General features: G+C 45.6%; 2 protein-coding genes across 9 annotated transcripts in view; one reads left to right on the top strand and one right to left on the bottom strand.

Moving 5' to 3' along the window:
• The window catches only part of LOC113023558 (STE20-like serine/threonine-protein kinase), a 21,213-nt gene extending 14,813 nt beyond the window's left edge, over nt 1–6,400 (top strand). For both annotated transcript variants that reach the window (XM_026169656.2, XM_026169657.2), the window contains 6 exons: nt 932–1,061; nt 1,891–2,015; nt 3,243–3,434; nt 3,514–3,639; nt 3,718–3,831; nt 4,534–6,400. In XM_026169656.2, coding sequence (XP_026025441.2) covers nt 932–1,061; nt 1,891–2,015; nt 3,243–3,434; nt 3,514–3,639; nt 3,718–3,831; nt 4,534–4,680 — 834 coding nt within the window. In that variant the 3' untranslated portion in view covers nt 4,681–6,400. The remainder of the gene's footprint in view (nt 1–931; nt 1,062–1,890; nt 2,016–3,242; nt 3,435–3,513; nt 3,640–3,717; nt 3,832–4,533) is intronic.
• Nucleotides 5,997–15,802, bottom strand: part of LOC113023557 (uncharacterized) — a 22,025-nt gene continuing 12,219 nt past the window's right edge. For 5 of the 7 annotated variants that reach the window (XM_026169647.2, XM_026169654.2, XM_026169649.2 and 2 more), the window contains 32 exons: nt 15,710–15,745; nt 15,566–15,619; nt 14,896–14,967; nt 14,253–14,315; nt 14,101–14,172; nt 13,945–13,971; nt 13,824–13,859; nt 13,498–13,533; nt 13,287–13,403; nt 13,149–13,202; nt 12,974–13,057; nt 12,835–12,885; nt 12,653–12,715; nt 12,506–12,565; nt 12,378–12,404; nt 12,253–12,303; nt 12,079–12,141; nt 11,896–11,934; nt 11,267–11,383; nt 10,225–10,356; nt 10,048–10,143; nt 9,823–9,948; nt 9,661–9,744; nt 9,350–9,496; nt 9,120–9,260; nt 8,830–8,964; nt 8,620–8,748; nt 7,996–8,142; nt 7,780–7,914; nt 7,625–7,705; nt 7,472–7,525; nt 5,997–6,677 (listed from right to left, as the gene is read on the bottom strand). In XM_026169647.2, coding sequence (XP_026025432.2) covers nt 6,628–6,677; nt 7,472–7,525; nt 7,625–7,705; nt 7,780–7,914; nt 7,996–8,142; nt 8,620–8,748; nt 8,830–8,964; nt 9,120–9,260; nt 9,350–9,496; nt 9,661–9,744; nt 9,823–9,948; nt 10,048–10,143; nt 10,225–10,356; nt 11,267–11,383; nt 11,896–11,934; nt 12,079–12,141; nt 12,253–12,303; nt 12,378–12,404; nt 12,506–12,565; nt 12,653–12,715; nt 12,835–12,885; nt 12,974–13,057; nt 13,149–13,202; nt 13,287–13,403; nt 13,498–13,533; nt 13,824–13,859; nt 13,945–13,971; nt 14,101–14,172; nt 14,253–14,315; nt 14,896–14,967; nt 15,566–15,619; nt 15,710–15,745 — 2,579 coding nt within the window. In that variant the 3' untranslated portion in view covers nt 5,997–6,627. The remainder of the gene's footprint in view (nt 6,678–7,471; nt 7,526–7,624; nt 7,706–7,779; nt 7,915–7,995; nt 8,143–8,619; nt 8,749–8,829; nt 8,965–9,119; nt 9,261–9,349; nt 9,497–9,660; nt 9,745–9,822; nt 9,949–10,047; nt 10,144–10,224; nt 10,357–11,266; nt 11,384–11,895; nt 11,935–12,078; nt 12,142–12,252; nt 12,304–12,377; nt 12,405–12,505; nt 12,566–12,652; nt 12,716–12,834; nt 12,886–12,973; nt 13,058–13,148; nt 13,203–13,286; nt 13,404–13,497; nt 13,534–13,823; nt 13,860–13,944; nt 13,972–14,100; nt 14,173–14,252; nt 14,316–14,895; nt 14,968–15,565; nt 15,620–15,709; nt 15,746–15,802) is intronic. The other 2 variants (XM_026169652.2, XM_026169655.2) reach the window with 2 other exon arrangements.

Below are 15,802 nucleotides of genomic sequence, written 5' to 3'. Positions count from 1 at the left end.
CTCTGTGTCTTTCAGAGCAGGACGAAGAAGAGCTACTCGAAGTTGTGAAACAGCAGAGAAACGAACTCTAACTGGAAACACGAAAAACTAGACTTCAGGGGAAAACAGCTGGAACCGATTATGTGATGTGCACGTAAAAGTGTCATACACAGGAAACGGCGCTAACAAGCCCTTCTTTCATCTCGATCAGAATTAAAACTTCACATAATTATTTTATTCGTTTACAGCGAGCAAACTGGAACAAACACATGAAATAAAATCACTCTGGTGTCATTGCTCAAAATGAAATGCAGTCCACTGTATGGATAAAGACATAAATATGTCTGCTCTGTTTTCTTTAAGAGCAGCTCATTTTCAAACGTTTGTGTGTCACCGTGCTGGAGTCAAAGATCATCTCCTCTCTGTTCACTGGGCCAAGTAGGTCAGATGAATGTGACAGGCAGGTGAAATGTCCTCTAAGGACAGCTGCAAGTGTCTGGTTCATCGGTTCAAACCACACTTAGCCTGTGACAGAGACACACACGTGCGGTGTATTTATATCCTTGTGGGGACATCTCATTGACATAATGCTTTCCCTGGCCGCTGACCCTAACCATTAAAAATGAATGCCCGACCCCGACCCTGACCCTGACCCTACACCTAACCATAACCTCATTGTAACCCTGACACTAAAAGGCCTTCAAACTTGTGAGGCTCGAGGGTGTTTGTCCCCACAAGTATAGTAAAATACCAATTTTTGGTCCCAATGAAGATGTTAATACCCGTCCACACACACACACACACACACACACACACACACACATACACACACACACACACTCTCACTGTCATGTGTGAATGTGAAGTTCCCTATTTAAGTCGTCCAGGGCGTTTGGATGATGATCACATGCTCTGTGATTTGCTGACATCATTTCTAATCTGGCTCATCCAGGAACAGGAGTTTCTGCAGAAGCAGCAGCAGGACCTGGACAGCGCCCTGAAGAAGATCATCCAGCAGCACAAACACGAGCTCGCCACCATCGAGAGAGACTGCCTCAACCACAAGCAGCAGCTGCTCCGAGGTAAACGTTCGGAGACAGATCACCATCTAAGGATGGACTTTAAAACGGAAAAACAGTTTTAGTCGTTTCCAACGCGGTCTGCTTGTCTGAGTCATGTGCACAGTGTTAAATTCGTCCCACCCGCAACAAATACTTCCTGTTTTATGATGATAAGCACAACTAAACGTAGTACTTAAACTTAACTAAGCAGATTACGTCTGGGTTTGAGTTCCCAGATGGTTTGGATTTCCGTGATAACGGCAGAAATCACTCGTATGGCTGAGCCTTGAAGGTCTCACTGCGACCATAAGCTGCACCCCCCCAACAGTGTTTTTCTAGTTTTTATGACTGTTTATAAAATAAACCCGACTCAAGAAAGATGAATGTTAGTATTATATAACAAAGAGCATTCCTCCCCTGAGATGGTTCCTGCTGTGCCGACACTGTAAACCGCACTCAGACTGATGTTAGCAGCTGTTTTCACCTCAGAACATAAAAACTGAGGTTTCTGACCGTCACCCCTTCCAGTCGGAGCGAGGTGGACGGCTGCCCGTTGGCACAGACTGGGACTTAATCCCATGATTAATATTCCAGGAGCGGCACAAATAACACTTCTCAGAAATGCAGGTCACGGGAGGCTGCAGCTGTGCTTCAGGAGCTCAGGACGAGCTCCGGCTGGCAGCAGAGGTCAAATGTGAACCGTCATTAGTAAAGTTAACGCTGAGGTCTGGAGCCTTTTTCTCTAAGAAGGACAGATCTGGAGCTGCTTATGTAGTGAAGACGTTCAGCCTGTGAACGCTTCCTCTGTGCACTGCTTCAGCTTTGTCTTTTGATCTGTGTCTGCGTACAGCACGGGAGGCCGCCATGTGGGAGCTGGAAGAGCGCCATCTGCAGGAGAAACACCAGCTGCTCAAACAGCAGCTCAAAGACCAGTACTTCATGCAGAGGCATCAGCTGCTGAAGAGACACGAGAAGGTACGGCGTGGATGCTGCTGCTGGTTCAGTTTGTTAGGTGACCTCAGACGTGCACGGAGAAACATCGTCCACCTTAAAAGGACGAAAATCTGTCAGGTTCTCCTGATTGAGTCACTTTTTAGTTCTTTGATGTTTTTTCATTTAGGTCGAGAAGCTAAAGTGTTTGACTCGAGCTTTGTGTAAGAAAAACTGATGATTTAACACCGTTATTAGGAAAAAGGAATAAAGGAGGACAGATGCTTCCTGGGGCTAGTCAGGCTCGTCTTGTGGGGGTAACCTCCGCCTTCACTGGACGTTTGCATCAAACCCACACGACAGATTTACTAACCAAAGTCATCCATCCATTCTCTTCCGCTTATCTTGTCAGGGTCACGGGGGGGTGGAGCCTGTCCAGCTGTCTTAGTGCGAGAGGCAGGGTCACCAGTCTGTCACAGGGCTCACGCACACAGACAAACATTTGTACTTATGGGCAATTTAGAGTCACCAGTTAACCTAACCCCACTAACTCCACACACAAAGACCTCAGTCTGATGGTGGGATTGAAGGACCCTCGTGCTAACCACTGTGCCACTGTAACCACAGCCGGTCCTTCAGCTTGTTCTCGAACCCCGAGAGTTTTACTTCTACTCAGATCCCGTTGATTCTCTTTTAGTCGATACGAGCTGCATCTAAGGTCAAGGTCCAATTTGTTTATATAGCACATTTCAAACAGCCGATGCTGCACAAAGTGCTTAACAATATGAAAATGGCATTAACGTGTGAGGCTCTATCACCACGAGATTTGAGAGTAGTCCGTGGGATGGACAGGATGAAGAGCGAGTCAGTTTAACACTGCGCTCCCTTAGAGACTAAATGTCCAGCTTCTGAAATTCTGCTGAAGGTCACAACAAAACTTCACAGACACCGAGTGGCTCTTCCCACTAAATCCAGTGATTTCTAAACTCTGGCCTTTTGAACACATCAAATCCTCTGAACATCCTGTTCAGCTCTGTTAGAAGCTGAGTCGCTGGAGTGAGTGTAGGATTGTTCTTGAGCCAACTGCTGACGTCCTGCTGAACCCGTCGTGACTTTATCCAGCCTGTTCCTCTCTTCTCTTTGTGCTTCCTCTCAAACTTTTCCAGCCAACTTTACTGAAAGATGCACAAAACTCTGTCGTCTTTCTTGTTGCTACGTTTTATTCTATCTGAATGAAAACCCTCATGAATGTGTTTCACGTCGACCGTACAGGAGATGGAGCAGATGCAGCGCTACAACCAGCGTCTGATCGAGGAGATGAAGAACAAGCAGACGCAGGAGAAAGCCCGACTGCCCAAGATCCAGCGCAGCGAAGCCAAAACCCGCATGGCCATGTTCAAGAAGAGCCTCCGCATCACCGGAGCCATCATCAGCCCCGAGCAGGAGAGGGAGAAGGTCAAACAGGTGAGCCGCCGCCTTCAGCTCGGAGAGTGAAACGTTCCCTCAAAGAATTCCAGCCTTTAGTCAATAATCGCGTCTCCAGTTCGCAGCTCAGGAAGAGAAGAGGCAGAAGAACGAGCGGCTGCACCAACAGCAGAAGCACGAAAACCAGATGAGAGACCTGCAGCTCCAGTGTGACGCCAACATCCGCGAGCTGCAGCAGCTGCAGGTCGGCTCCGGTAACCACGCCAAAGTCCCGTTTGACAAAAGACTGCAGTAAAATAACGTAACTCTGTTTTTGCTTCAGAACGAGAAGTGCCACCTGCTGATCGAACACGAGACCCAGAAGCTGAAGGAGCTGGACGAGGAGCACAGCCTGGAGCTGAAGGAGTGGAGGGAGAAACTGCGACCCAGGAAGAAGGTAACAAAACAAAACTGAAACAAAAGGTTTTCTGGTGAACCGTTTGAACCTTCTGGGGTGGCGACATCACGGGCGATACGAGGAAAATCTAATATCGCAGTATTTTATTTGGCTATATCCTGATCCATGATATATATCATGAGCTGCTGCAGCTCGTATCACAGCTGGTTTACTCAAAGGTTTCTTTGGTGTGACGTTCACGTGCTGAGTTTAAAACACTCTTCATGTTGCAGTGCATGACTTTTCAGCCTCTGGAATAAATACTTGGCTCTGCTGCCTTTTGTGGCAACAGTTTTACGGCATGCTTTTCAAATGATTGCATTTTGTTCGACATCTGAAATCCAAACGACTCCTGATGTCGCCATGTTTGTCCCTGTGTGGAAGGATAAACACTGGGTAGAGCATTTTCCGGTCGGGAGAAACAAAACTCAGTGAATTCTGTGCAGACAGCTTAATATTTGCATGGCAACCTATTCTCAATATTTACAATGACGTCATTTTAACCATCGTTCGTGGAAAAACTCGCGATGCGTCGATTCGATATATCGCCCGGCCCTACACGTAACGTCTAACAATGTGTTTAGGAAAGATTTAAAGGTGTGGACTGTGCGTCGTATCACCTCAGTCAGGTGACCCCACAGTTTACCTGAGGCTCATTACACGAAGGAAACTGAAGCATTTCCATGTGTGTGTGCTCTGCAGGCGCTGGAGGAGGAGTTCGCCAGGAAGCTGCAGGAACAGGAAGTGTTCTTCAAGATGAGCGGCGAGTCGGAGTGCCTTAATCCCTCCACCCAGACCCGCATCTCCAAGTTCTATCCGATCCCCAGCGTCCAGTCCACCGGCTTCTAGAGGACACGACGTCTGCACACACACGGACAAACGAACGGACGCACCGACGGAGACGGTGAAGACGGAGCCGTGCTGCCTTTGACCTTTGACCTCTGTTTTCTATCAGGATCCATTTGAAGGAGAGTTCGTGTGAAGTGCTCAGTCCAACCTTCCTGAAGTATTTTTCTAAACAGTGCAGTGCCTGCAGAGTGTCTGCATTTAAATTCAATTAGTTCCCAATTTTATTTGCTGCTCGACGTTTTTCCCATTTAGATTTTTGCACAAAGGAAATGATGAAAACTAGTTTCACCACTAAATCTGAATAAATAAGATCAGTAAGCATCACTTTTAAGTGATGATGAAGGAGAATGTATTGCAGATAAAAGAGGAGCCTCCTGTCGAAGGGCTGATGACGTTTGATGAACTCGTACATATCTGTGTGCTAGAACCTTAGCTCGTGATCTGATGCATGACTTTAATGCAGCGTTTAGGAACTTTTACTGCAGGTTTTTCTTCAGAATGCCTTCAGTCTTGAGCTCAAGACTATTAGTTGTTTAGGAACAAACCCTGTGAGGAGGGTGGAGACTGTTAGGAAGTCACTGTGGTGACAGGTGGAAAGCATTTACCCGTCAGCCGGGTCATTTTCCTTGTTGTTGTTTGTAGGAATGATATTCAGGGATAAAGAAGGAATACAAGCTGCAGTTTTTAAGACAAATAACTGGACGATGATGTGACAGGGCGATCTGATTTTAGGGTTAGAGCGAGCTTCCCTTCAGAGTCATCTCCTCGTGTTGCTCTGGATTATTTCTGCTCGTTTTAAAACGTTGATGGAAATCCCGTTTCCCCACAAACACTTCTGCTTCACACAGATTTGACTTTCACGTTCTCGCCTGTTTCTCAAATTATTTTCTTCCACATTCAGTGTTCGTCTCTCCTCCGCTATTGAGTTATTGAAGGATGCTTTCACAGAGCTCACCACCTGTCGTCCTCGGCAGGTTTGTTGATGGAGGCGCTTCACACTGGCACAGTGATACAAAGTGACTGCCACTGCTGTAGAAAATAGTCCCGAGGTGCACGAGGAGATGATCTCAACTGAGAGATCGGTCAAACCAAGTCACATGACTCCTTCACACCTCATATTTGCCTCGTCTGTATTTTTGCTGCCACACGCAGCTCAGCAGGTTCGGACTGTAACACTGTTTTAGCGACTAGCCTTAATGCTACAGACGTGGAGACCCTGCATACCTGTTGCGGCTGCCTTTGAAGGAATTCTGAAGCTTATTAACAGTTATTGAGGAGGTGGGACGGCTCTTTATTAAAAAATGCACAACATGAGCTTTTTGCAGTTTTTTATTACTATTATTATTATTAAATCTGATGTAATGTTATAAAAAAATTGGACCTGACTGGTTTAGGCCATCTCCTCCTCTGATTGGTTCATTTGATCATCTCATCTTCTTTGATTGGCTGTTATTAGTTAGTCAAAGGTGTTTCATATCATATGTACAAAAAAACTAAACTCGGTGAAGGAGTGCTGTGCACCTTTTACAAAACGGCCTCAGCAGTTATTTATGTACGAAAGCTGATCGTCCACCACAAACAGTTACAAAATTCTGCTTCTTAACTTCTGAATGTTGACTATAAAACAAAAAAAAAAACATCACATTTTATAACATGTATAGTTTTTAGAAGGCCTGTAGTGCTGATTTTCATTTTCATGTAAATAAACTTTTCTCTCTAACGTTGTGCTGTTTCGTTCTTTATATGAATCCCAAGACTTGAACCACAAACTCCAAAAAACATAAAATACTCGTTGGTCTGATGAGTAAAAAATGAAATGGTAAAGTTACCACTGAACACCGTCACAGATGACATGATTCAATACGACGTCCCTGATTTCATGTGTTTCATGTTCAAAACACATTTACAGTTAAAACACCAGCGAAACTACTTTCAGCAGCTCAGGCGTCAAACACCAGCATTCCTCTTCCTCCTTTTACTCGTCACTGCGAATTCTCCTGAAACAGCAGAAAACCTTCAGTTAAGTCACTGACAGAAAATCGTTCCCACAAAAACATTTCAGTCAAAATTCTGCGTTTTTCACAGACTGTGGAAAGAAAAACAAACAGTTCTGGGTGTAGAGGTTTAGACATCTGCTTGTCTAGCAAAAGATCGCTGGCGTTATTCCAGCAGGAGACACAAATGCCTTCGAGGTTGAGTCAGGAAAGTCTGCTGACTCAAACATGAAGCGTGTTGAGCCTGCATTCTCTCAAACGACCAGCAGGGGCCGACTCGTCTAGCTGCAAACAATCAGCCTCCAGAGAAGAAAAGTTCAGCTACCACTGAAATGCCAAATAAGCTGCATTAAAAAGCATGTTTGTGGCTTTTTGTTATGTTAGAGTACCAACCAGTGGCTGATGAAGGCTATGCTGAACATTTACACACAGCTTATTGCTGCAGAAGCAAAGGTTCGCAGTAACGACTGCATTCAGTGAACATTGTTACCAGTTTGACAGTTTGTTACCCCGAGGGCGTGTCGAGTCCCGCCCTTTCTCAGACTCCTCCCTCACTGACAGCCGTCAGCTCGAGGCTTCATATCAGGGCTTTACTGCATTACCATGCTGCCTACGTCCTGTTTGCTCACTTTGATGAGCTGTTTAGTTGCGTTTAAGAGAAGTGAGCACTTTGCCAGTTTTGGTGAAGTAGCTACAGAAATGTCAACAACATCAGAAGAGTCTGGATGGATGAACAGCACAACAGGCCAGAGGAAAACCTTTTACTGTTCTTTTAAACTCCCACGAGCAACACTGACCTCTGTCCCCTTTTGGGCCTCTGTAAACGTCATGTCCAGGAAGGCCTCGCTCACCTGTGTCCACACACACAAAAAACACATCTTAAGATTATAAACCGATGCGTTAAATGTTCTGACACTACCAATGAAGTCCACGATTTCCTTTTACTGCACCTCTCTCTCCTTTCAGTCCTGGAAATCCCCTCTCCCCCTTCTGGCCTGGTCTCCCAGGTGGTCCCACGATGGCTCCATGACCTGTGGAGAACACACTCGGTGGTTAAAACACATCCACATTCTGCTGTACCATGCTGCTGCTATATGTCCTTTACTTTTTATATATTCCACTAAATCAGAAACGTTGGTGTCAGAACCAAACAGTCTGCTGTATCCTGGTGGACCCGGAGGTCCCGGTGGCCCCGGGGGTCCCTGGATGACACGTTCAGTGTCACGGAGGAGACCACGAGCTGCAAACAGACCGAGAAGAAGTGTTAACCAGCAGTCCTTTCAGACGTGCTTTACTTTGGCCCGATAGGACAGTCACTCACATTTGATGTATTCCACCAGATCTGTGGCGTTTCCATGGGAATGAAGCCAGTGGCTGTATCCTGGATGACCTGGGGGTCCTGGGGGTCCTGGAGGGCCTTGAAAGACATGTCTGTACTCCCTCATAATGTCCCGCACTACACCATGAGCTGCAGATCAAAGGAAACAGGGTGATACAAATGTCACGATTTAAGAGTGTTTTATTGTTTATTTAAAAAACGTCCAGCAGGGGGCAGCACCTCTGGATACAAAACAAAGCCTCACACATTAAACTAGCATTTTAAAGCTTCAACACAAGAGTCCACAAATCCGCCAGTAGTATCACAGTGGACACACCATTGTTTATGGGCTGTCTGTATCTCCCGAGGTAGAGCAGCTCATCTACTAATCAAGTTGGTGGTTTGATCCCAGTCTGCATGCCAAATATCCGTGGGAATGATATTAACCCCATGTTGCTCTCTGATGCATCCATTAGAGTGTGAATGTTAGATATAAGTGTTGTATTAAGTACTTTGAGTGATCAGAGTAGAAAAAAGTATATAAGAACAGTCCATTTACCATTTTATATACATAACCGTGCACTTCAGTGTCAGTTATAAAGGAAACCAAAGGTCAGGTTGACTTACATTTTAAGTATTCCACCACATCCATGACATTTTGTTGGGAACTAACCAATCGGGCCTCTCCAGGCATTCCTGGAGGTCCTTGAACCACACGCTCAGAGTGGCTCATGGCATCATGGAGCAGACCGTGGGCTGCATGATTTAAGAAAATGTGTTTAAACAGATTCAGTCTGAAGTCAATCATATTTTTTATAAAGCGTGGCGGCCACCTACATTTGATGTAATCAGTTACTTTGAGAGCCATACTGGAGTAGTCGTCAGGCAAACCTGGCTCTCCCTTGTGTCCTGGGGGTCCAGGAGGACCTGGTGGACCAGGAATTCCAAACATGGCGGCACTCGCATCATCACCTGGAGGAAAACACAGCACAGTCTAAGTTCATTAAACTGTAGCCTCTTCTCTACCCACGATTCTCTGTAACAGCTGTCACCATCTATTCCCCACAAAGACGTAGAACCAAAGAATATCTGGATTTTAAATGGGCGAAGCATTGCTTTAAACTCACTCTTGGTATATTCTTGTAGTTCAGCTTTGAGTGTGTCTCTGTTGAGATGGTCAGCAAAAGTAACCAACCCACTGATTGGTCCAGGGGGTCCCTCAGGTCCAGGGGGTCCGGGTGGGCCTGGAGGACCTTTGAAAGCAACATCTGTAGGAGGGCAGTGGAGAAGAGGACCAACAGTGAGACGCAGTTTCTCTCTTTGAGAAGGTGGAGTGAAAGATTTCTGTCAAACTCACTTTGCAGGTAGTCACGAATGTCTGAGCTGATGTATTTAAAAAATCCAGGTGGACCAGGTGGACCTTCCGGGCCAGGTGGACCTTGTGAGCCAGGGATACCCGGGGGACCAGGAGGCCCCTGAGGGCCAACTAAAGTCTGATACCCATCTAGTTGGATAATATATTTATTGGATTAATAATGGTACTAAATCACGGTGAACTTGAGGTATCTTAAAGTCGACCCACTCAGCTGGGTTCTGGCTGTGGGTCAACATTGTTTCACCCAGACCAAACCATCTGGTCTAACTGCAGAGATTTGTGATGCTTCTTACCTGGTAAAAAGTTTCCAGGAAAACCAGGAGCTCCAGGTGGTCCGGGAGGTCCAGGAGGTCCAGGGACAGCAAGCGCCTCCCTCTCTGCAGAGAGACCAGGATTATAGTCAGACACAACAGAGGACCTTTTTGGTAGGTCGCCTGTAAGACTGTCACACCTACCAGACATCAAACTCAGGACACGTTCAGCCACCTCCTGTGTGTTAAAGCTGTAGCTGCCATAGCCTGGAGCTCCTGGAGGTCCCTGTGGACCCGGAGGACCAGCAATGTATCGCCTCACGTCCTCTCCTGGAAACAAATGATAGGATTCATCACTTTTAGATTCTCATGAAACAATTTTGAATTTCTTTCATTGTAGCAGATGTTGCCTGTGTAGCAGAGACTTACTCTGTAAGAGGCTGATCATGTCACTGAGAGAGACGGAGCCAGGAGGACCCGGAGGACCAGGAGGGCCTGGGGTCCCATCATAACCTCTGCCTGAACCTGAAACAGCAACAGTTACGGACCTTCACTCACACGTCTTGTGTACCATCCTGTGGAGCATTATCATGTGATTGACCATACTGTGGATGTAGGCCATGACTCTGCTGGCGACATCATCAACCAGCCCGTCCACTGCATGTCCAGGTGTGCCTGGTGCCCCCGGAGGCCCAGGAGGCCCAGGAGGTCCAATGAAGTACTCTCTGATGCCACCACCTGATGTCAAAGCACATTTATTCAACATTTTTATCCATGTGTAGATACCAAGTTGAAATACCAGGTTCAAACATAGTTGCAAGCAGCGACAAAGTAGAATGAAAGCTACAAGCAGCCATGCAGTTCAGCAGGGCGCCATGTCCAAAGCGAGGCTGAAAGCACCTTTTGCTTTTCGCAGCACCTCCCAGTGTTCAGGTGATGCTCATGAGGGGGCGACAAGTCCAAGATCGTGGATTGGAAAATATTTAAACTCAAAGAATAACAAAGTGGACACATGACAACTGACAGCTGATGGTACAACTTTTCATGTCTTGGTCTTTAAAGAATTATTTTTTAATTATTGCTGCATCCTTTTTAGTTGCACGATGTTTTGTGCCATCTTAAAATGTGATTCAAGTATATGTACCAAATTGGAATTTGACAAATACTTCCAATTTTCCCAACTTTGTGGCTGATTTATGTTAGCTGTGATGGATGAGGACATTAAAAAAAGGAAAAATCTAAACCCTAACATCTGCGAGGCTTGGCCCGAAGATCATCTATCCCAGCTGTGACCTTTGAATTTTTCTTTAATCCCGAATTTCATTTCATTGGATGCTTTAAAATCAACACGATCCAAGGATTCCAAGTTTCGTCATTTGTATAAAGCAGTTCAAAATTACATGCATAAACACAAGTCCAATTCTAGCCCATAGGTGGCGCTGGAGTGCTTGAGGCGCAGATGTGAAGCTTGGTGGAAAAAAAAACCACACACAAAAAAACAAAATCAGGAACTTTTTGCCAAATTTGTTAATGTTTTAGTGTCTGCCATGGACTCCAGAGGGAGCTTCAAAGAAGAAGAATTTGATGGAGATGTATAAGAAAAGGGAGAAGCAGCGTGCCTGCGCAGCTTTGCCAGTGCACAGCTTACTCTTAAGGAATTCTGCAATGCACGGGGTCAAACCAAGTGATCCCGATCCAGGACAATCTCTTCCAGGTGGACCGGGCGGTCCAGGTAGGCCTGGGGGGCAAGGATTGAGCAAGCTACCTGGTGCGATAACACGAATTCCCAGAATGTCATTTACATGCAGACAATAAGCTCAAATATCAGTTTAAAAATATTTGCTAATGACAAGAACATCCACATCTTCAAACGCTGGCCGAGCAGTGACACCGACTTCTATACAGCCACAAGTTGTATAGTGTGCTGAACACTTTACAACCACAGGAGTCGCCCCCTGTTGGTTGTTTAAAGGAAAGCATGTTTGAAACAGTTTAAGTAACATTTCTAATAATCTAACACTGTCAAACTCACACTGGGAAGGCTTTAAAGAAAGAAAAAGGATCAAACTAGATACAGAGCAACTAATGCCCGAGGGTTCGGAAAATTTGGGTTTGGTGTGCTAGCAGCAGCTAATCAGGCAGAGACGAATAGGCTGTAAATGAAGGCTTTCCTTTAATTATTCTACACCACCCTGGGACAAATTACTTCCAATAATGTAAAACTGTGAGACTTTGAAGATACATCACAGATATAGCATATGTGAGGGATGACTTTACCTGCGGAGACTCCTGGAGGTCCTGGATCTCCCGTATCACCTGTGAAAGGAAACATAAATCAAATTAAAGTAAATTAGAGCCTTTTCTGAGTTGGAAGCACACGGACAGAAAGAAGAACCAATGTGCAAACATGAAAAGATAATGTCGGAAAGCTCAATAAGCTCAGAAATGATTTGAATTTACCTTTAGGTCCCGGTGGCCCATCTGGACCTGGTGGGCCTTGAGTTCCAGGCTGACCTGGGAAACCTGCAATGAAAACCATTCATATCCAATCATAGCTCGACTGTTTGTTACTGACCCCAGAAATACCTCAGGGGCACCTGAACACATTGAGACAGTAAAAGGTTCCTGACATACCAACACCTGGGTCTCCAGGGCTTCCTGGAAGGCCTGGTTGTCCTGGTTCACCTGGAAGAGCCACCATTACATTTAGACTGTCTGTGAAAACCTGGAGTTTCTAAAGTACGACGCAGTTTCCTCACCTTGGTACCCTTGTGGTCCTGGGTCACCTAAGACGAAAGAATTATAGAAAACATTCAAACTTCAACACTGGCCAGTTAATTTTCAAAAATATTCAATCGTCAATATTCATCTGGTCCTCTGCACCTACCCTGTGACCCTTTCTGCCCCGGGGGTCCTGGAGGTCCGGGTGGTCCAGCAAAGAAGGTTTCTGAGATACAAAGTAAAGTGCACCAAATGCCATGCAAAGACACCAGAGGACAGTGTGTTTGTGTGAAATTAGTTTTCTTTTACCAACCTGATGTCGGCACAAAGCTCCCAGGTGCTCCTTTCTCGCCTGGAGGTCCAGGTTCGCCGATACCTGTGAGGACACAGATCGGTTTAAGATGGAGAAAAATATTCTGATGCTGCCAAAATCATCTTTTATGCTGATCATCTATTTATTTATCTTTGTGTCCGTGGAGAAGAATACTTATTTACCTGGCTCTCCAGGAGGACCTCTGGGTCCTGGGGGACCCTCTTTAGACTCACCTGAATGAAAGTAACATTTGCATAATCGCGAGTTTAATTTAAGCCACAATGTTTGACATATTTGTGTTACATATAGCTCTAAACGTACCAGGAGGACCCTGAGGACCAGGTACTCCAGGAGGTCCTGGAGGTCCTTGTGGACCACGAGATCCAACCACTGAGGAAGTGTCTGCTAGGTAAGAAAACACCGAGGACGTGTTAATATAATATGTTTTTGCTGAAACCAGTAGTGGATTTGGTGAAACTAAAGCTGTACCGCTCACCTGGCTCCCCCTTCTGCCCCCTCTCTCCCTTTTCTCCTCGCTCTCCCTTAGATCCTAAATGATTTTATCACAGGAAAAAATCAGTCCACATTTTTATTCCATCCAGATGCTTCGCATTGGACAAGATGGCAGATTTACCTGGTTGTCCTGGGATACCAGCAGGGCCAATTGGACCCGACAGACCAGGTGATCCAGCAGGACCTGGAGGTCCAGCTGGTCCTGGAGGTCCAGGGATGGCCACAGTATCAGAGCCAACTATACACAAAAAGATAAACCAAAACCAAGTAAAGCTTTTCAAGCCCAAAAATGAACGACATGTAGCGAGTGTAACAAATCCTGCTGTTCTTACCTGGAGAAACGACTTTACCAGGTGTTCCTGGTTCACCTGAAACACAGCGTTAGGCTTCATCAAGCACCTATGCAGTCTAGACATATATCAACGCCTCCACCAGCTTTTGAGAAAACCACTCTTTAGTGTTTCATACATTTTAATAAGTAACAGTATTTATTAATGTCTTTGAGTTTTTTAGGGGAACTTTGGCTCCAGTTTTATTCATCAGCGTAGCCTCACATGCTTTAAGGTTAAGAGCTCCAGATCTTCTGCCCTGTTGGTCCAAACCTTTTTCATTTTCATAGGAAATAAATAAACTGACTAGAAAGAAAAGACGACCTCACCTTTACCACCAGGCTGGCCTGGGATTCCTGCAATACCTGAACAACAGATGACAAAAGCAAAACATGATCATTTAAATATGTACATTTGAATCTGTACCTTAGTTTTTGTATATTATCATACCTGGGGGTCCCTGCAGCCCAGGGGGGCCTGAGGAAAAAAGTGTTATTGTAAGGCGTGAGAGAGATTGAGGTTTTTATCTCAGGTTAGTCAGATAACATTAAACCGAACATGTAACCAGTAGCAGCAGAGGACTTTTGGTGGACAGGCATTTGATACCTGGGGGACCGGCATCTCCAGGAACTCCAGGTGGTCCTCTGGCACCAGGAAGTCCTACTGAACCTGGGTCACCTACAGTTTATACACAGATGTTTTATACCATTTACAACACTGTGTTCTGTAGTTATTCAGTGTTTGTCCAAACTTCTCACCTGCAATTCCTTTAGATCCCTTTAATCCTGGAGGTCCTTGAGGTCCAGGCTGTCCGGGTTCACCTAAAAATAAAGGGTTGAGGTTTGAAGATGACATTTTTAAGTCTCACTAGTTATTTCTTGCTTCGTCTTGTAATAGAATAACCTCAACCCAACATACATATGTACTGCTAGCCTGCATTGGCTGACAACGTGGCGCGTCCTTACACACTTTTGGTAACTTTTATCTCTACAAGCCAAACATGGCGAAATATCAGCATTCAAAATGACTGTATTTCAGTTATTGTTAAAGATGCAGAGTGAATCTGGGAGGGGCTAAAATCTAAAACTAAACTGCCCCCTTCTGCCGACAGAGTCTTTTTACCCTTTAGCTGTAAAAGGTTGATGGGATTGTCAGCCTGCCAGCAGGCGGGCATTGTGGAGACCAGAGTTTGTGAAAACGATAACTAGAGAGGTCTGAATCCTGGTGACCTTGACCTCAAGGTCAGAGGTCAATGTGCCTGATAATCTCGTAGGATTTTCAAATATTTAATATTAGTTATGTGCTGGTGGCCACAGCAGAGAGGCCATGTGAGTGAACTCTTCATGTGCAACAGAAGGACTGCGTGGCCTTTGTGGATCACAGACGTGTGCTGAGACACACCTGCCGGTCCACGTGGTCCCCTCTCTCCGTGGTCTCCTTTGGTTCCCGGCAGCCCAGGTGTTCCTCGCTCCCCTGCGTCACAGACAGTGGAAGAAGGTGGGGTGATCAGAGAGCTGTACAAAGTGGATAAAAGCTTATCCGTTCAGCAACTCAGTGCATTCAGGTACATGGACATGAGCTGCTGAAGATCAAACGGAGCACCAGAAGTGAGGAAAAAAGGGGATTCGAGTGATTTGGATCATGCCAGGGCTGATTGATAGGAAGGCACCAACTCAGAGAACTGCTCGTTAAAACTGAGCTATGCATGAACGCACAACAATCGGATCAAAGCTTCAGGCTGCTGGTGGTGATGTAGCCGTGTGGGGATATTTTCTGGGCACCTTAGTACCAGCTGAGCTCGCCACAGTGTAGCTGAGTATTGTTACTGAGCCTTTATGACCATAGCACCTGCATGGTGCTATCATCTTAACATGGACCAATATGTTAGTGAGACAAAGGATTTAAGCAGCAAAAAGGAGTCCAGCCAGGTATGAGCAAGGTGTATCTAATAAAGTGGCCACTGAATGTACACACGGTCTATGGATTTTGGGTAATATTGTCACAACACACTTAGAAGTGTCAGCATCCCAGTTTATACACAAGTCTAAAAAACCGAAGAGAAAGCGTCTACCTTTGGTTCCTGGAAGCCCCGCCTCCCCCTGGAATCCCTTTGATCCAGGAGCACCTGGATACATTTTGACAGATTTAATGAAGAAAAGGCCGTTGGTCGACACAAATCAACACTTTTAATATAGATGTGAAACGGAGTCTTTACCAGGACTTCCTGCGGCACCCGGCTCTCCTGTGGCACCTAAAGCAGACAAGAAAAACATGCTTGTAGCTGCTAATTAGCATTTAACCTAAAACC

The sequence above is a fragment of the Astatotilapia calliptera genome, chromosome 6, assembly GCF_964374335.1.
Source record: "Astatotilapia calliptera chromosome 6, fAstCal68.1, whole genome shotgun sequence".
NCBI lineage: Eukaryota > Metazoa > Chordata > Actinopteri > Cichliformes > Cichlidae > Astatotilapia > Astatotilapia calliptera.
The sequence above is the reverse complement of the archived record's forward strand: the minus strand, read 5'-3'. Positions and strand labels throughout refer to the sequence as shown.